Below are 21,796 nucleotides of genomic sequence, written 5' to 3' on the forward strand. Positions count from 1 at the left end.
CGACCAAAAGTTTTAAACTTTTTCTATTTTTAATTGATTGGGAACGGCTTTTTTTGTTAAAACGAAGGAAAACCTACGCATTGAGACTTCTATAGTAAATGTTAGCTTAAGTAATATAATTTAGAGCTGGAACAAAAGAACTTAATTAAAAAAGTTGAGCGCGCAATCATTTATTTCTATTACCTATTTAGTGCATTTTGTGTTAAAGGTAAATAATATTAAACAAAAAACGAATAACTGAAAATAATTAACCATAAGCAAAACCAGCACTAAATATTACCTGTATTTTTGTTACAGTTGTTACTCCATACCAGCCAACAACATGTCTGGGGGCTCCCACGTCTCGCGGACTACATACGGGGGCGCAGACTCCGAGGTGTCTGGCGGTAGCGCCCCGCCGCTGCCTAGCCCGGCGTCTGCTGGTGCAGCCCTGGTGTCCCCTGAGACCTTGAGCCGGCACAGCAGTCCACCGCCGCTGCCGGCTCACCCGGCACATCAACAACCGGCGCCTTCGTGCTCGTCGCATCGGGTGCATATGGAATCTCCCATGAGGTCAGTTTAGATGATCTTATCCTGGTGTTGTAAGAAATGTCTGGGGGCTCCCACGTCTCGTGAACGACGTACGGGGGCGCAGACTCCGAAGTGTCTAGCGGTAGCGCCTCGCCACTGCCCAGCCCGGCGTCAGCTGGTGCAGCCCTGGTGTCTCCTGAGACCTTGAGCCGACACAGCAGTCCACCGCCGCTGCCAGCTCATCCCGCTCACCAACAACCGGCGCCGTCGTGCTCGTCGCATCGGGTGCATATGGAATCTCCCATGAGGTCATGAGGTGAGATGATATTTTTATCATGTGCGTTGTGAACTAAGGTCACAGCCCCTGGTGTTTGTATTTGGTCAAAGCTTACAACTTCAGAAAATCTTATGTCGTCTAATCATGGCGATAGCTTAAAGCGTCATTCGAAGTACGAATGCTACGAGTAGGTACCTATTTCTTTTCGACAATCAGGTTTACTTAGGAAATAGTCTATAGTTATCAAATTACGCATAAACAGATACTAACTAACTTCTCCAGGCCCATAGAGGAAAGTAATACATTCCAGGCTCTTTTCCCAGATAGATAAGCTAAGGTATTCATAACATGCTAAAGTGAGTAAGGCTTTGTACTGACTCTCTGAATACATTGTAATGGATTTGGGTCATTTTAAGACAAATTTTACATATTTAATACTGAGACTGTATTTTGATGTGAGAATGAACCATCTTCCGTCCTTACAAAGGACCCCAACAATTTAATTTCAAACCTAATAAAAGTCAACTAGCGTCTTTTACGCGCGATTATAAAGAGCTTTAGCGTGGTGCATCGCGAAATGAACATTTCTCGCATTCAATGTGGCAATTTTCTTGTAAACTACACGTTTACCAACACAACTGTAATGAACTTTGAACGGTGCCCTGGGGAGATGGAAAAGGGAATTGCGATTTCTAAATTCTTTTGTTGGCGACGAGGGCAGCAAATTTACAAATAGCTACATGAAAGGGAATCTTTTTGGTCGTGCGCAAAAACGTCCGTCGTTTTGAAACGAGCGTGTTTTAATTGTTCAATCAGAAGCGATGTATCGGGTCCCAATTGGCAAAATCCAATTAATCGATACCAAGGGATTATCCCTACTGGAACGTACATTATGCGTTTTGTTTGTTTGTCGCGGATTAAACAACTTTGGCGATAATTAAGCACCTATGTGGGTACGGATAATGCTTTTATTGCTCTGCGGGTACTAATGATAAGTTATGTATTGGACTTTATGTTTAATAGCCCAAAATATTGTAAAATGAAAATCAAAGCGTAATCTCTTTCTATTTTATTGTGAAGCTCTTGCTTTGTTTCACGGGTTATTGTGAAAGGAGCATTTAGGAACGAAATTGTGTTTGACACCATTAAACAATAATCCCTGTTCTCCGAAAACATTTCATTTTGGAACTGAAAATCCAATTTAGTTTTCAATTATCTACAAAATTAGATTTTCTTTGAAATTAATAGTCAAGTAATAAAAAAGTATGTCGAATGGTAGAGCCAACTACTCAATTCTTCGAGTTCCTAGAATAATTATTGCTGAAGGTAAGGCCCTGTCTCTAAAAATTGTATCATCTTTAAAGACAAAGGCTTACCTTCCGTAGTTTGTAGAGGTAGACGGAAACTAAGTTAGATTTAAACTTTGGTATAAACCAAGGCTGCTCAACCTTTTGAAGAGTCGGGCCAAACGGTGGATTCAGTCGTTAACGACGGGCCACCTACATTTTTGACAGCTAATTTCAGAGAGATCTTAAAGTTTGTACTGTGCTCGGCGGGATTTTTTATTTGGTGCGTTTTTTTTTCAAACTGTACATGCGCGGGCCACTTAAAATTCTTTTGGGGGCACACTGTGGCCCGCGGGCCTGGAGTTGATCAGCCTTGGTATAAACCAAGCTAGGTATTACTCAATTGATTTACTCTAAACCGTGCGCTTTGTTACGGGAATAGGTAATATTAGCCCTAATTCGCGCTAGCTCTACGTCGGATTCGGTGGTTTTCGGCGAAATTACCTTCGCGGTTTGGGGAGAGTACGAACCTAATTTATTAACGTGAAACTTAATTCAATTTTACCTACTTTACCTAGCCTTTTCCCGTCGAAGGTAATTGGATTTCAATAAAATATATTACCCAGCTTTTTGTAAGTCACATTAACTGGTCTGTCTTGTATCAAATATCCTTTATTAGGTGGGTATTTCTTCGGAGGCAAAATTTTCGAAGTCTTTGGGTATAGTTCTGTAACCAACTAACAAAATGGCATGCAATATTTTTTTTCGTATAGCTTAGCTATAGCCCTATCTGGCGCAAATTACATTTTTGACATAATTGCTGTCTTTATACAAAATAAAAATATTTGAAGTGTGATTCTCTGATTCATATGGTGTGTCCGTTAGCCATTTTCCGGAACAAAATGGTTGATGTAGCATTTTCCTTTTGATATATCAATATAAATTAAAATTATTTCGAAAGCTAATGAGTTGTCCTTCTACAAAAAAAATGTGACATAATTTTAATTAAGTTAGTTTGTTCGCAAAAAAATAAATAAGCAGTGTCCGGCATAAAATACTGATTCATATGGCGTGAGCTGTTCTTGACCATAACTGGTCAGGTTTTAATCATGAGAGTCTGGTTTCTGGCGTGGAGGCAAGCCCATCTTGCAACGGATGAGCTAGAAGGCAGACGTGGAGCTGGTTGGCTTAGAATCCGGTGTGACGAAGGCAAATACTTGATTCATCTGTGCTTGGTTCAGGTGGCATGCTGATTACAATGCCTACTTTATAAAATTACATTAGTGCATTAAAAATCTAATCTGTCTTTCTTGTGATGCTTTTGGGTTATATAACCATGTAGAAAAATGACAACACTGTAGTCTGTATGTATGACGAGTTTTGCTCGATTTTAGGCAAAAAACTGATTTATCTGTGCGTGATTCATATGGTCAGGGCCCTATATGAATCATAAAATAAATTAGTTTTTGGTCTTTCAAGCACCAAAAAAGGGTTTTTTAACTAAGAATGACATCCCAGACTGTATCTCACTTAAAGACAGGTGCGATTGCGGTCTTGTTATGAATAAAAAAAACATTATCATTTTTATGTTAAGAATAATTTGTGTTTAAACAGTAATTAAGTGGTATATCCGTTAAGCTAGCAACCATAACACAAGCATATTTGTTGCTTATTTTGAAGCTATTTGGCGCTGTATGAAATTGCCCAACGATTTATTTATATTTATTATTATTTCAGCTACACTTATGGCGTCCATAGCACATAATAATATTATACTGCTGAGCATAGGCCTCCAATGATTTAGAGATTAACTGATTGCCACTGCCACAACCTCTATAAGCTCATCTCACCTTCTTCACCTTGTAGGTGGACGTCTTAACAACAATAGTTTGGATAAGTGATACAGCTCGGTAGAGTCATCTAAAATACCTTAGTGCCATAAGATGAAAGTCTACATCCAGTGTGTGTTTATCAGTGATGACAAATTGTACTGAAAAGCGGCCTCTCACTGTAGGCTTACGAACCACAAAGTTGCATAGTGTACTATGGAGTGGACTATGCTTGTTTTTTTATGCAATCGAATCTGTAATGAGGAGATCCGTAACCGATCTAAAGTCGCATGGTGGCATAGTCCGATGTTTTAGCAAGCTGAAGTGATAATGGGCAGGACACATAGTATACAGAAATGATGGCCGATGGGATAGCATGTTTCTGGAGTGGAAGCTATGTGCCGGAAAGCTCAGTGTAGAACGTCCTCCCACAGGAAGGCGCAGGATGCAGGCCGCTACCAACCGGTCATTATGGAAATCATTGGGAGAGGCTTATGTTCAGTTGAAATGATTATGATGATGACAAAATATTATGGATGTGTACTAAAGTTTAAAAAAAATGGTTTTTCCCGAATTATTGTGGAATCGTTGCATTTTTTCATAACAACAGATCATTGTTTTTGTTATAATATGATTATTTTCTTAATTTAGAGCCAATTGTACATAAATATCATAAATTGTATTTCTATTTTTGATTAATATGTAACAAATTCTGATTCATATGGGCACAAAATATTTGAACGTCGATATCTTGAAAACTACTTTACAAAAACGAGTCCCTTATCCAAATATATGTTATTGGGTGTACCTATTTTCATATGAGTCTATGTTACAAACCTAAAATTGAATTTGAAATTTGTCCATATGGATCAGCCGAAGAATGCGATTTCGAAGAAGTGCCCAGGTATGATTTCTACAGTGGATTTCTAAAATATATTACAGTGTCTACTTAGCAAATCAGCGCCCATTATTGTGCTTTTTCTATTTGTATCTTATATTTAGTTATTTTTTAGCAATATTTCATTCTGAACAAACTAACTGAATATTAGTGCAGGTACCTACCTACTTATTAGCAACACTTTGTCGTTACCAAATTACCAATATTTTAAAATTTACTGTACACCTTTTATCACGATAAACACTGGTCTGGCTGAAATGGTTTCATTCTAATACATTCAACCGAATATTTTTTTAAATTACTAGTAATTTGTTATTGCTCAAATTACTAATACTCCCGTTAGCCCCTCGTACTAAGCTAAATATGCTTGTGTCACGAGTGAGCTCACCACAATAGTCGAGCGGTGACGGGGACCGAACCCGCGTTCCCCGGATCACGAGTCGGCCAGTCCGTCGACCCCTTCAGCGCTCGGCTATCGTGGCTTGAATTAAGTAGTAATTTGATATTGTGTATCTTTCGCAGGTTGTCTAGTCCTCCGTCCCTGTCCCTGGGCGGGTCCCTCTCGCTGCAGCCAGTGCTGTACGGACCGGCCAGCGGAGGGCCAGTGCATCCTCCTCTGCCACCAAACAGGAGGGCCTCCAGACCTTCGGCTTCTATACAGCATATGCACGTGATAAGCCCGTGAGTATTCTCTAATGTTATTTTTCCAATCACTCCAATTTAAGGGTGGTTGTCACTGTAATGAACAATCTATATCTATAAAAGCGAGAGGTCACTGATTGACTGACTCACTCATTACGAAATCTCAGTAACTACAAGTGCTATGAGTCTCAAATTTTGCATGGAACATAGGTGCTCACTAAGAACGGATTTTACGAAAATCCACCTCTAAGAGGGTAAAACGGGATCCACGTGTACGAAGTCGCGGGCGGCCGCTGTTTTATTATAAGGCACAAATTATTTTTAAAAGCGTTTAGCCTTAAGAACCGAGTCAGTTCTTAATATTCGATTTTAGTACCTTTGTTTAGTCAACGGAATTCGTAAGGTAGTGAAGTCGCAGTTTTACATGCCATACAAAGTCTATAGAAAAGTCATATTTCAATTTACTTAAAAGGTGGAGTCAAATCCCCCAAAGCCTTTTACTTAGCTCCCAAGTCATTAATAATTCGCGTAGGTAATAATCTTTAAGAAGATACATAATATTTCGTTCTAAGATTCTGTGACAATTATAAAATGCCCCCAAAAGCTAAATAACCACTTGCTGCGATATTAGTAATTCAATTTTGCAAAAGTTACACAATAGGATCGCAAAGAAAAAATACAATGAACGGGGAAACCCTTGTCCTACTAACTAAAGTCGCTTTTTAAATTGGACCGTCCTTTTGAAAGACACAAAGGAGGAGGGAAGTGGAAAGCTGTAAATTCAAGGTAAAAATCGTCACGAAATTGTGAAAAGGATCATTTACTTTTTCATTCACTTTCTTTTAGTACCTTAGATTATCACGATGATATTAATTATGAATACGCCATAGAGTTGTTCTAACTAAGTAACATTTAAGCATTGAACACACACATGTACACACCTATTTACTTGACAGGATACGAAATACGTTACTACTTTATTCAATGAAAGTGAAAGTTTATAAAGTTCCTTAACCAAACAAGGAAAGAGATTTTAATTATATCCCTAAGGGCTGCCCAGTGGATAATATATGTCAATTACAGCACCACTCGAGGACATTTTATCGGAATATCGGAAAATTCCGATAAGCGAGCACCAGGCAAATACCGGAGACGTTGAAGGGTATCGGAATTCTATTATCGGGATATTGCTGAGATAATTCCTTTTGATACTGAAAGATATTTCTCCGATTGCAAAGAAAGTTCAAGATATTTCTGAAACATTTCTGTCAGCGTTCTCTTTTGTGGTTTTGATGCAGATTTGTGGCTCAAAAACTTTAAACGTAATATTGAAAATCTGCTTTAAACATCTATATTTCATCAAGAGAGATTTACGGATGGATTTAGGTTCTGTTTTCAGGAATTGGGAGACTGAAGATTTTGATTATTTGTACTAATGTAGATCTCTACTTTCTTAGTCTTAGAAACAGGTCATTTGTCTACAGAGTATGTTTCCCATCACCATTTCCTTGACGTCTTATTTCTGCGATGCGTTATGTTTTTACCCAACCGCGATAGAGCCCAGTAGATGCGTGTTTGCACTCGCAATATGCGGTAAATATCCAACAACGATGTCTCCATAAAACTTTATGCGTAGTAAAATTACCATTTATTCCTGTTGACTTCCGAACAATTTCGTCAACATGAATATCAAAAAATCCAGATAAATTAAGTAGGTTTCAAAATGCATTTTAATTTGACACGCTTCATTATTAATTAATAGTCATCATGAGAGCTCATTTATGGAATTAATAGCTTTAGAAGCTTTGTGGTGAGGTACCTATTCGTATTCAGCGAAGAGTTTGTAAATGGATGTTAATATGTGGGTACCTATTACCTTTAAAGTTAAGTGGACATTGTCTAGCATAAAAAAACATTATAAGGGACAGCTTGAATACTAACTATCCTACTAATATTACAAATGCGAAAGTTTGGATGTCTGGATCATGCAAAAACTACTGAATGGATTTTCATGAAACTTTACAGTATTATTGTTTATAACCCAGAATCAAGTATCAATCGCCTATAAGTTATAGGCGACGATCTGTGACAAACTAAATTTCATGCGGGTGAAGCCGCGGGCAAAAGCTAGTTAGAAATATTAAAATAAGTTGGTCACTGAAAACGGCTAGCTAAAGTGCAAGCACTACATCAACGTAAAAACCCCCAGCTAGAATACACAGACCCTGAAATACTAGCTATTCTATACACACTTACCTTAATCCTGCACCTCCTGCAATCTATCCCTTCGCTTCACCTTTGCCACCACCTTATAAATGACGTCACAAACTGAAGTGCTCCAACAAAAAATACACTCCAAGCAATGATCGGGCGGGCTGCGGAATTGCCCAAGTGAAAAATGCTACCGTTCAGGGCCTGTAATAAATTACAAGAATACGTAAAAGTGGAGTTGCAGTCCCCTAAGTGCAGGGAAGGTAATGCAATATTCGAGAATTGGAGTTTTTATAGCGGCCATCGGAAAACGTTTTACGGGATTACTCACTGTTTTATTTATGGTGCTTGTTTAGATTGTTTACGATGGAGATTGCCGGATGATTGCTGCAGACAAAGAGATGTGTTTAAAAATTATGCTTATCGTTATTTTGACCGAAAAAATGATTGATGAATTTCAATGCTCGTAGTATAAAACATAGAATACATTTCCAGGAACTTACACAAAGTTTACTTCAATGTACTTAAACAGTTTTCCTTTCTACTTTCTCTTATATAATGTCAACGTGAAATTGTGAACTTTGTCAGTTTATAATATAACGCGTTAGACTGTAAACTGACAGTGGGTTAGGTTAGGTTAGATTGTAATTTAACTACGTCAGATTATAATCTGACGGAATTCACAATTTTACGGTGACATAATTATATACTCTATCGGTTATAGTTCAGCGACATTGTATATTATGTAGTTACATGAAGATGTAGTTAGTCCCATTTCAATTGCCAAAACTTTAATTTGTTCTTGAATATTTAATCAGGTTAATGAAGTGTCGAACTGAGATCCGTGTCGATACTTTGCCGCATCACTAGGCGTCACAATTCGCACTCTCGGTAGGAAATTGCATTTCCCCCAGCGACTGCGTACTCTAATGAAAGCTCTCAGCAGCGACAATGTCGTCTAGTGCTCGGAATTAACAGCGGTATACATTTCCACAGCCGCGGGCAGGCGTGCACTCCAGGTCTTGTTGGGATGCAGTGAAAGTGGAGGAATAAGTGTGTCAGTGATGTTTGTAGTCGTTATTGTTGATTAAATATGGCGATGAAAGGGATTGTAGTCAGGGCAAGATTTTCAGGATGTAAGACGTTACATTCCTTATCGTTGTATGAAGAGGATTTGCCAAGTACGATAGAGCTAAAGCTAAGCTAACGATTAAGCGTTGGATGTAAGCCTCTACCAACCGGCCAATCTGAAAATTAAAAGTGGACCCCTATGTTCAGCATGGCCATCCTGTGGCTGAAATTATGATGATTATGATGATGATGATAATTAACGTGCAGTTGTAGTTGTTAGTAGGTCTATAGTATGTTCATCTCGACATATGAGCTGTTTGCAATCAGCTCCTCGTTCTTTTGTTTCACTTACAACCATGATACCTCCCTGTTCCGTAAACACAGAAAGCTGAGATGCGGTCCCGCTGCACCGCGGCTCTTTGAAAATAATGCTGCTATTAAGAGTTTGAACGAATTCCCCGAGATAATGGAAATGTGGTGTTTATTTAGCTCGGAGTTACGCCGACCACACGCCGATTAAAGGTCCATTAAACTGCGCCAGGCTTTGTGAATTTTACAGGGAATGTAACACAAATTTTACAGGGAATTTTGCAACACAATCACGTTACCGACGTTCAGAGCTTCGCGTTGCTCCCGATTGGAGCGAAAAATGGGGTTAATTGAATGAACGGAAGAGATTTTTCATTAAAACGTTGAGTTTCCATTGTTCATTTTTAATTGGGCATTATTAATATTGAAAGCTTCGTGGAGTGATAGTAGCGATCTGAAGGAATATTTCGTTCGTTCGTTCGTTCGTTTCAGCCGAAAGACGTCCACTGCTGGACAAAGGCCTCCCCCAAGTTAGAAGGAATATTTATTAATTTAAAAACCAATCATCACTTTTCCTTACGTAAGACAATATTGACACATGAACCTGATTGGATATGAATCATCCATTCATTGAAATTTTTCATTCATGTTCGAAAGAAGTGTGTGTTACGACTACTAAAAAGTTTTGCAGAGTTTGTATAGGTATGATGATGTCATGCAAAAAGGAACAAAGGGACAGTGACGTCACGTACAAGTAAACCACAAGTAGGAGGGTTCGCTAATGGGTCAGAAATGTAAATTAACTTATTCTCTACGCATCGCAAATAAACGATGTTAGGTTTGTTTGCTTTATTTAGCTTGAAAGCAAATATTATAATAGGTATCATTTTCTGTTCGAATGTTGCTGAATTTCTCGATACAAATAAGTGATTGTTGTTCACGTACCGGTCGCGGGTTTGACTCCCGCAAAACTGTATCATTTGTTAGCATGGTCATTTTGAACTTAAGAGTGTTTTGGACTTGATGTTTTTTATGAGTATCATGTATGCTTTAAAAAAGGATTAGGTAATGTTTATATCCCTTGTCTGGTATCCATTACTCAAGCTTATTATTTGGGACTTGATGGCGCGGCATAGTATGCTGCATTACAGTAAGAATATTTAGGTTTCATTATTATTATTATAAATCTATCTTTGAATAATGACCGCTCTACGCTCTAATGTCATCTAGAATATTTATGTATTCAAGTAGGATGTGCACATAATTTAATTAATGCGATAGAAACTTGGGTTCTGCAACTTCAAAGACGTCCAACTCCAGGCAACCGCAAATCCGGCGAAGCGACATAACCGAACTTCGGCAATTAAGTCCTGTCCTGCCTTGGCTGGAGTTACGCTGTTTGTACCACTGCATTATTCATCGACTCGACAAATACTTTTACTGCGTACATCACTATAAATTATGCTGTGGTCTTTTGGCCTGTCGTGTTCTAAACAAAGTCCGAAATTTCAACTAGTCTGTAAATTAAACCCATTTTAGACATTTCCATCCATTTCAATTTTGATACAGAACATGAACACAGAATATTCTTTTAAAACACGTACGGTGTGGTATCTTAAATAAAACACTGATATATGTTCACTGTGTAAGCTAGTGCAAGCACTGACGTCCGTCCCGTGTGGCGGCCCGACTACGACTGAGCCCCCACCGCGCCGTACTAGTCAGTGTTGCCATAGCGCACACTCTTTATTAGTGTAGTAGTACACCACATCTCTTCCTTATTTTATTTGATTCGAGACAAGCTATATTATGATGAATACTACTACTAAATTAAGGTACATTGGTTTGTAATAACTAGTAAGTAGGTACATTCTATAAGCTTACAAATTATACACAAATATTTTGCTTATTCAATTTCCTGACACGTTACTCATCTTCCTTTCAATTAAATTGAAACAAGTCAAAAGGTCAAAATATTCAACCATATTTGGACAATAGCCCATTAATGATCTGTAATACTTAATTAGTAGTACTTCCTATAAGCTTACAAATTACACATAAATATTTTGCTTATTCAATTTCCTGACACGTTACACGTCATATTCCTTTCAATTAAATTGAAACAAATCAAAAGGTCAAATTAATATTCAACCATCTTTAGACAAAATAGCCAATTTATCAAATAAAATATTAGACTCAAACATCACAACACATTATTATTTGACCTCAAATAAGTTAATAAATAGTAGGTGTGTCTACTTATTACATTACGAATTTCCCACAAGATAGGTAGGTATCTCAAATTAACATGTCAATTATTTTTCTTACAATTTTAATTTCCTTAGTGGAGGCCTAGGATACGCGCCATGATAAACTTTTTATAAACTTTGAATGATAAGCCCATACGTCTGTTGTCTAAAATCATGGAAAGATTCCATCAGGGTGCGCATCCTAGCTCAGCTGATCTAGTTAAATACAATAAAAATAAAGTTTAATCTACCACTGCTTCGGAACAGTAAGTGGGCCAGTGCTGAGAAGAAGCAGCGCAAGAAACTCAGTCACCTCTGTGGGCCGCTTTTAAAGGCTTTACTAGTATTTTATATATTGATGCGAGCGAGCGAAGATAGTTATCATATTCGGATCATTTACCTTTATACAGTTTGTGGCATAAAATATAGTGCGTTCACTACTCCCACAGGTTAATCTTATGTAATTAATCTGAAATGTGTATTCAGGCACATCACTCACACTTTTCATAGACTTGTCTTTATTTTGCCATGAAATATGAACTGTGAAGCTACTGTCTCACTGACTGTCTTGCTGACAAGGTTTCGATATGTTGTTGAATTTCTCAATAAATGACACTTACGAGTGAATAACAACGCTGTTGAATAATTACACAATTATTTTCAACGTTCATTATTTGTATGCTACGGAGTTAATGAATTCCTATCGTTGTTATATGCATTTTTAGACATAATTATGATGTATGAGACTTGAAGTTATAAATGTCTATTCTTTTCGAAACTAAAATGATCTGTCACGCTATATATTATATTGTATGTATAATATTATGTAATATCATTTTGGTAGCGTTTGATTTTCCAAACCACCACCGGCACCGAGTGCGCTTCGATTTTCATCGAATCATCACTGGTTCTAGACCCATATTGTTTTCCCATTTAAGGCGTCACTGGACTATGTCAAACATATCAAAACCAAAAGCATCCAAATCGGTGCAGCCGTTCCCAAATTTTAGCAGGGAAAAATTAAATGAACAGCAATCTTTTTTTTTGTAATAATGTAATATTGTATTATTGGCATAGCAACATAATATTCACATAGGATAGGTATATATATATATATATTTTATTAGGCTAAGTGTACGAATGTCTGTATAGTTTGTCTGTATATTATAATATGTCTAACGGTACCATCCGCGGTAGAACATTATTATTGAAACTGACTCAGATACTGGATACCTGTATTATCGTGACATTGGTTCTGCTAATAAAATATTTGATTAGATTTGACTTAATTTAATTTGTTGACAAGACTGATCACATTTCTCAATTATATTGACTTCTTTAATCTTAAGAAGAAATAATATAGGTACCTACATTTATTTGGCACATTAACATTAAAACAGCGAATTACAAATTTGGACAGCGTGTAAATTAATTTGGTAATAATGCCAAAAGGGCTTCCACCCAGCATAATGCCGCAGTGCGTAGCACTACAACGCTAGTTTCAAGTGGTTGCTGAGAGAAGAGGTCAAAACATTCATTTTCATCAAAGTTGATTCAGTAGTGTAGTTATTAGTCAAAATAACTGTAAAATATTGTCTGTCTAAGTTAACGATTTCCTTTAAAATCGATATATATATATATATAAATATATAAACATTTCACAATTAATTTCAACCCCTTTTTTATTCCCACATATATCACGTCCTTCCACGACTAGCAATTTTGATTTACAACGTTGATTATTTATTAGCACCGGTCGATAATTAATCATTTTGTGCATGCTAGTGATTATCGCACCCCTGCTACTAAGTGGTTATCAGTTGTATTTTTCAATATACAAAACGAACATCAGTGCCAAGGAACAACTGCCATTTTTCGATAATAGTTATTGTGATGAAAATCGCTTGTATAGGTATAATCGTTCCACATGATGGCTAATATATAATATCGGCTTTATCCCTAGCTATACAAAATGACTATTACAAACCTGCCTTTTATACGCCTTTGTACCTTTGATAATGTACCCTTGGTGATTGATTGGTGATAACCATTGAGGTAATTTATAAAAATTCTAGAACACTACACTACTTAGGTAGGTATGATCCATACAATATCAGCGATTTAGTTGCTTGCCAGCTTTAGACGTGTTATTAAAGTTATAACACTTTTCTTTCTTTCTTGAAATAATGTGAAATGTATTTGTGCTGTGACTGTGACAAAATGCTGTGATGTGAAGATGTTGCATACATAAACTCAAGGAATACGGCAAAGTGCCAAGGAATAACTTCCCATCGGATAAATAAGATTCCTGGATGGCTCAAACTTGGAGTGAAAATGTGGTTATGTTCTCCAGTCGATGGACCACATGATGTCGTGCCCTGCGTGCCCAATCAACTGCACGCGGGAAGATGTATGCTATTGAGGACACCACTCTTGAAGCGAAGTTTTGGGTTGACACTGTATAGGTTTGTTGTGGACACAACAAGAAGAATAATAATTTGATGTCATAAAATTCAATGCAATCACCATATTTGTCAGACGCTATAATAATATCTACATCTGACCAACGATACAGCGCTTTGTCAACTGCATAGACAATTTGGTTTGACTATTCAAAATAGAGTAGGTACGACTTTTGTGTACCGTCCTCTAGTTCACATTTGACACAGTAAACAGGTGTACCGATTAGTTTCTTTTTTAGTGGGACCTAAGTAGGTAAACGACATTTTTTTATTTTTTTATTTTTTTGTTTGTCTGACAATACTGATTCTTAATTGTTTTCAGAATCAGGCAGAGATTGGTTGCAATGTAGAGAAATTGATGATTATGGGCACGCTGTACTTGTATACCACCTTATGAGTGCCGTATGCACGATTCACTGGCTCACCGTCACACTGCTGACGTCTACCATTATTACTTCTAATTTGACAGAGATCAGTTGACAACCTATCACTTGTGCGCGTGATACAGTACTGTAGGTACCTTGTAAATGTTTTCGATGGAAGTCACGTCCATTTTTTTTTATAATAGATATTCTAGGCTACGTCAAATTTAATGGTTACCACATTTCTTCATCAATCATAAATCATCACATCACAATTTCAAAAAGAAAACCGAGACCAACAAAATCAGCTGTTTGTACTGTGCGAGATAATGTTTTACTTTTTTGACGGTTCATAGCTTGTCTCTGACAATTCACAACTTGCCTAGTTTTTTTTTTTTTTTTTTTTACTGATACAATACTTCAATTTTTTTTTTTTGACGGGGAATCATCATAATATCATGAAGGTTTAAAATATTATCTTGTCTCGGGTCATGTCAGTTCCTTGGAGTAGGTACTTTGTAATAAATTATGATATTTTTTTGTCTGCTAACCTTAAATAGATATAAGTAGGTACTTACTAATATTTGATGTTTGTACAGATTTAGTTTTAAGACCTTTTTTAACCCTTAGTGTGCAATTAATTAAATGAATACGTAATTTCAAATTGACAATGTGAGCGCTTAGGATTTATCTCTAAGCTCACTTGCATTTAAAGTAAATAAATAAATCTATATACTTTACTATAATAAATCTATCATTTTCAGCCACAATAATAAACCTATATTATGGTGCAATTATTTCATGAAACTCAAACACACAACGATACCAGGAGGATAGATATACTTTGATAGACCACTAATGAATTTCACAACTTTCATTTTTGAATATTTTCTACGTGACAATAAATTATTATCTTGTCTCGTGTCGTTGTATGGAACTCTTTAATAACAGACTGATACTTTGTACTAAAACTCTTTAATAATACACTGATACCTACTTGATTTAATAACACACTGATACTTGGTGCTAATAGTAATCTCCGAGTTCATTATTACGTGAATATAAATGAAGTTTCTTTATTATTCCATATTAGCAATACACTACTTGCTTTGTTTATTGTATATTATTGTATATTAGCAATTCACTACTTGCTTTGTTTATTGTATATTAGCAATTCACTATTCAATAACACACTGATACTTGGTGTTATTAATAATCTCAGAGTTCATTATTTATCACTAAATACTTAATTTCAGTGTGGGCGGGAATCGAACACGCGCCCTCACACGTACCTACGTGAAATTGGTGTTAAATTGAAGTTTGTTTATTATTCCATATTAGCAATTCACTACCTGCTTTGTTTATTATTCCATATTAGCAATTCACTACTTGTTTTGTTTATCATTCTATATTAGCAATTCACTACTTGCTTTATTTATTATTTAAGATTATATACCCAATCAGATTGTCATAATTTCTTTACAATACACTATCTTGTCTCGTTTTATAGGTAGCATTGATGTAAACAGGAGGTAACCTACTAGTATTACGTATATTTCATTGTAGTAAAACAATTTAATTCGTTCAGGAATACGATCATTGTAATAATATAAATTATTTAGTTCGATAAGGAATAATGATCAAAACGAGTCTCAGTGGCATTGCAAATTACAGTTTAAATAGGTACCCTTCAACTGGCAGGCAGACATATTCTGTCTGCGTCAGTTTGGCTCAAATGATCTTAGATGATTTAGTTTTAACAAGACTAATTACTTAATAATAACAATTGAATTTTGGTAAGTAACGAGTTTGTTACTTAACATAACACCTGTGACTCTGTGACTCATGCGTACGCGCAACATAATCAAAATCAATATTACTATGGGTTGGAGGTTTGGTATTGTTTGTAAAATTAAATATTAATTGACTTGACGTTGATAATAATAATGATTTTGATAAATAATAATCGGCAAATAGACTATGAATGTACATTCTGTAAGTGTAATGATTGTAGCTACCTCCCTTTATTTTATTTAATTTATTGGGTATATAATCATTAAAATTATTAATTACTCACTTTTATCCTCGTCGCCATTGTGGTATCTTAAATAAAACACTGATATATGTTCACTGTGTAAGCTAGTGCAAGCACTGACGTCCGTCCCGTGTGGCGGCCCGACTACGACTGAGCCCCCACCGCGCCGTACTAGTCAGTGTTGCCATAGCGCACACTCTTTATTAGTGTAGTAGTACACCACATACGGGAAAATGCGAAATGTTACAATATTGTTCACAGAATACCATTGTGAAAGGCTAAAGAGCACACCTAGGCGTACGGTTGAAAGGACATGCATAATAGCTTGAACAATGCGCACTCTCTGAATAAAAATATACGTAGTAAGGTCGACTGGCAACATCCCCTTAGTATTGCGATTCAGTGACATCACAATTTGAGCATGAATATAGGCATATCGTTGTCAGAAACAGGTTCTGTTGCAACAGTAGAGACACAGTTAGGAGCGTTGTGGGGAGCCAATAACACGCGGTTGCCATGGCAACGGTGCGTGCGCCCGAGGGGTCTTTCCCCCAGATCCTCTGAGGGCCACGATTACCAGAAAACCAAGACCCATTTTGCCTTACTGTATCCTGCTTAATATAGTGACTTGGTGATATTCTAAAGGGTCATTGTAAATTGGTCGCGTTTTATTTAGTGCTTTTCGGTACATGTCGTTGCAAAGCAGCATCTTTGGCATTTAAGGTGGCGATTTGTCAGCAATAGATTACGTTTGAGTTAGATGAAGTCAGCCTTTGTTTTGACGTTGATTAAAGCTATCGGGTTAAGAAGAATCATTTAATTCCTGCTGTATACCCTTTTGTGTCGGTCTTAAGTAGCGTTAAATTCAGGGGTATTATTTAATTTATCAGTTACACCTCGAGTAATTATTATAAAAGGCATTTCATTTGTGACTGTAAAGCCCGAGGGAGCAGGAAAACTTTATTTCTTGAAAATTTTATGAGATTTTTACGTCAATCATCCTTAAAAACTCATTTCCTTTCTTGTAATCGCGAGGAAAATAGCAGTAAATAGCTTTTATAATGCATCCTACGGCGTTTTCCGCGTTGCTGTTTACTCAAAGAGAATCCAATTTATTACTCATCTAAATGAAAGTCTGAACATTTATTATCGAGCATTTTAAAAGAAATTTCCGCCACAGAATATAATATTTAATAATTTATTTCTCTTGCGATATTGGGGTCTTGGGGAAATAAGATTTGAAAATAAAATGTTATTGACCGATCCATATTGGAGGGGTATTTTCTGGTATCCTTTTCCTTAATGGGTAATAACGTGTGGCAGAGTTTATTCAGCTTTTTTTAGAAGTAAAAACTGAATAAGTACTATGATAATTCGGTAAAAAAATTCCAAGATATTAATTTTTATGGCGTCAAAAGCGCGAAGTGATCTGTAAGCGGACACGTTATTATTTTATTCAAATTAACTAACAGCAACTAGGTCATCTAATTTCCTATAGTATAACGACAGAATCCTGGAAGAGTCTCGACAAAAACGGTAATTATTCATGAAGAATAAATGTGCTGAAAAATGGTGTTTTGGAAGCGAAAGCCGTGCTTTAGCAAGATGGATCGCGTTGTAATTACACTGTGGGGCGGGCGCCGCGATTGTCTTTACGAGTATACAGGAAGTTATGCATAGTGAACTCAATACATATTATTTTGTAAAACAGTTTTTCTATAAGTACTTAACTTTTGATCATAGATCTAGATCTTGTCTATACACAAGTTGCAGCATTATCTGTTTCCTTTTTGTGACTGTTCCACTGTTGAAGTTAGTCATGAATCGTCTGTCCATCGTATCACGAGGGAGTGAGATTTGAGTATTTCATTCATCATAATATTATAGACAGGGTTTTTGATTTTTTTAGTAATATTGTATCAGCATTTATATTATGCCTATCCAAAGTCATTACTATAACTTTTGTTTTTAATAAGACTGGGTTGGTGTAGTTGAAATATTTTATTTATTTATGTTAACCACTATGCCTTAAACCTAAAACTAAAGGCTTAAATCGCAATGAATTTATTCAAGTATGATTATTCAAAGCCGAGGGAAATGAATAAATACAGAGACAGGGAGTATCAAATATTGACGCGTTGTGCGGCTGGCGACGTTAAAGCCAAAGCACACGATGCGTTGCGGCTGCGGCGTTGCGGTGCGACGCTGAAGTGGTGTCAAGTCGTCTTAAAGAAATATCTGTGGCGGGCACAATATAAGCGGTGCGGCGCAGCGTCGCGCGATACAGCGAAATCCTTGCGGTGCGGCGCCGCAACGCATCGTGTGCTGTGGCTCTTATTTAGACTCTGCATTTTGTTAATTAACGGAACCGCAAATTAAGAATAACTCAAACAGAAGAACAGAATACTTAATAAACAGGTTGTATTTGAAGACATTTAGGATATCATTTGTAGGTACGCAAATAAAACAAGAAAGCATGCAGAGAAGTAAGGATTGGGCCATTTGATTGTTTATTCCATTAGAAACTTACATTTTGTTAATGTTAGTAAAAAATTAATTTTTAAACATGATTCTTAACAGACACTTATCGTCTATTGAGTATTTACACATCTTGAGCAGTGGCTGGAGAAATGAAATATTGTTGCGTAGAGGTTAGAGAATGCTCTATAAGGGTTATGAATGATGGCCCAACGTCGCGCTACGTAGCTAGTTAATATTTCAGTGAGATGGTTGGCTATGTGTGCTTATTAACAAAGAGGGTCCTGGTACCAAGCAGTCTCTTTATTTTTCTAATTAAGTATTACTCAACCATATAGTCATCATCACAACATCTTGTGCTAAATTACATAAGCTACATACTCGTACTATTTCATGCTAAGTGCATTTAATAACGTCTCTGTCTCTACCATTATTATTTCAATGAGTGAAAGATTCATCAATTATTTACTGAAATAAATAAAAACCTACACAATTTTGTTCGCCGTTTTGTTTTCTTGTTGGGTAGCTTTTGATTTTCAGACTTGAAAGGAAAATCTGATCCATTTTGATAGAATTTTCTTAACATTTCATAAGCCTTCACAAAAAATTAATCACATGTGCCAATTTTTCCCTTTTCCATTATCGATTCCATGAACCCTTTGGGGCTGAACTCAGCATTTATAATATTTGAGACAGTGAGTTCTTTCAGTTCACTTCTTTCCTATTTTAAGAATATGGAATTTAATGAAAATGTTGAAGATACTGCAAGTAAGGCAAATACTCGCAAATATGCTTCGTAAGATAAATAAAGCACTCAGAGTCATATCATAATTGCTATAATTCCACAGCTCTTTGTAATAAGTCTACCCTCACTGTCATCTTTCGCAGTAAAACAATGGGTTTAGTAAAAGACAATGTGTTGGAACGCCAGGTCCCCCATTTGTTACGCGGCGGGATGTCGAGTTCTTTCCTTGGGGAAATATCGGCAGCTTATTCTTTCGGGTCGCGTGCCCTGAAATCAACTGGGTAGAATGTCCAATATGGTGCAGAGTAGGTACGGCTGTAATTTATAATGCCTAATGAGGTGGTAACATGAGGGGTTTTGTTGTGACCCATTTTTTTGTTTGAATATACAATAAAGGTTTTTTTAGATAATTAATTTTTTCTCATACAAGCTTTCGCTAACCAACTGTTACATTTAATTCTGTTTATGCACTTTTTCAGTAGTGTGTTTTTATACTGATAAACTATTAACGCCAAAGCTCGTTAAATTGAATGTTAAACCATGTTGATACAGTTAGTATTAACTAACAGTCACACAGGATTACAACTATTTCTGTTGTAACCACTTCTCTACATCTTTGTGTTGATTACGCCTAATCTCATTGGATTCATAAGCTTTAATCCCGCAAATTGTAGCTCCGGGTCAGAAAAGCTACTCTGCAAGTCGATGTCTATATCTTCGGGTATATTCGTCTCTCTTATACATCCAGAGTTACTGGCGTGAGTGAGAGGGACAGAAAGGGACAAAACTAGAGAATCTCTCAGAGAACTCGCCAGGCCTCTTCAATGGTTAGGTGTTCAACGTGCTATTCACACAAAAAGGGGCTATAAACACAAATTTCGCAAATCAGTCCGAGTAGAGTCAATGCACTAATTTAAGGAATTTGTGAAGTTGTTGTTATTATTTAAACAAGATTAGTATACCGTTTGAATGAGGATAGACTAGAGAAGTTCTGATAAAATCCGAAGATCGCTATCTCTTTTAAAAAAAAAATTATACCTATATAAACTTAAATGTTCAGTCCATTTTTAACTTTTCGGAAAACTTCAAAGCTGAATTAAAAAAAAAGTAGATAATATTTGCCAGTAAATTTAGATTTGATGCAACCCTACATTAATGCACGTCAAAACAAAATATTTACTTTAGAGCTGCGCCTAGTAGTTTTTTTTTAAATCGAAATTAAATGATGCGATTTGGGTATTTTGGTGAAATTACAAAAAACATTAATTTAAAAGTAGCCGCCTGGCATGGAACGTGTTAAGGGGGCTGAAAATATAGGAAATGAACCATTCTATCCGCCAAATCATTTTGGCACACGATGCGCCAAACACCCTGTATATAACTCAAAGGTGACTGACTGAATGACTGACTGACTGACATAGTGATCTATCAACGCACAGCCCAAACCACTGGACGGACCGGGCTGATATTTGCTATGCAGGTAGATGTTATGACGTAGGCATCCACTAAGAAAGGATTATACGAAACTCCACCTCTAAGGGGGTAAAACGGGATCCACACGTACGAAGTCGCGGGCGGCCGCTAGTTTACAGTCTAGCCCCTTTATTTGTTATCTTAATTGGACTGCAATTTCCAGTTTCCATGACGTCATCGTTGTACCTACCTAGTGTCACATTGATTTTCTATTTACCAAACAAATCAGCACAAGCTGAGCCTTACAGTTTAAAATTAAGTAATTAATTTGTGATAGTTTTAATTAAACTATCCGCTGAACCGAAGTGTACCAGCTCTATCTAGTTTTAATTCACTTCATGTTTTAGCTTACACTAGGAGACGCTTAAAGCATTTAGAAGCTTAGCTCGAAAGCGCAGCTTAGGTGCGCTGCGAACTTAGCAAAGCCTTCTTAAGAGACCTCTTTTTGCTTTCCACTTAATCCATGTTTCAGAGGATCCCAGTAATGGACGCTTATACACTCGACATCAAATAAATCGCACCTCCCGCGACAAGCATTTTCAAACGTATGCTTCCCCACTTCCTACCAATATTGGTACCATTTGAAAGCCTATTTCTAACCTTCATTTCATTAAAGGAAAGGTTTTTACCCCGAAAATGTGTCTTTAGAAGGATCCAGAGTCACTTCTTCAAAAAATAGGTAGTTACGCTAGAGCCAAATTTTATGGCTATAAAACTGTTAAGTTGGGATTAATCGCTATCCATCTGTTAAAGAGGACACGTGAGATCATTATTTGGTTTTATAACCATAAAAAATGGTCTAATTGATCCCATAGGTGGGCCCAAAGTGAGGTATTTTTTCAAGTCACATTTATGGTATATGTTAATCATTTATTAATAATTAAAATAATGTGTTTTTCTTTAAGGATATTTATTGGGCTTTCAAATAACACCAATATTGTTGGGGCACCATGATTGTG

The 21,796-nt window shown here is 36.6% G+C and overlaps 1 protein-coding gene across 1 annotated transcript in view; it reads left to right on the forward strand.

The window, feature by feature from the left end:
• The first annotated feature begins 322 nt into the window (after positions 1-322).
• The window catches only part of LOC135073447 (proton channel OtopLc-like), a 41,917-nt gene continuing 20,443 nt past the window's right edge, over positions 323-21,796 (forward strand). The window contains exons 1-3 of the mRNA XM_063967629.1: positions 323-552; positions 675-818; positions 5,323-5,481. Coding sequence (XP_063823699.1) covers positions 323-552; positions 675-818; positions 5,323-5,481 — 533 coding nt within the window. The remainder of the gene's footprint in view (positions 553-674; positions 819-5,322; positions 5,482-21,796) is intronic.

The sequence above is a fragment of the Ostrinia nubilalis genome, chromosome 7 (assembly GCF_963855985.1).
Source record: "Ostrinia nubilalis chromosome 7, ilOstNubi1.1, whole genome shotgun sequence".
Taxonomy (NCBI): Eukaryota; Metazoa; Arthropoda; class Insecta; order Lepidoptera; family Crambidae; genus Ostrinia; species Ostrinia nubilalis.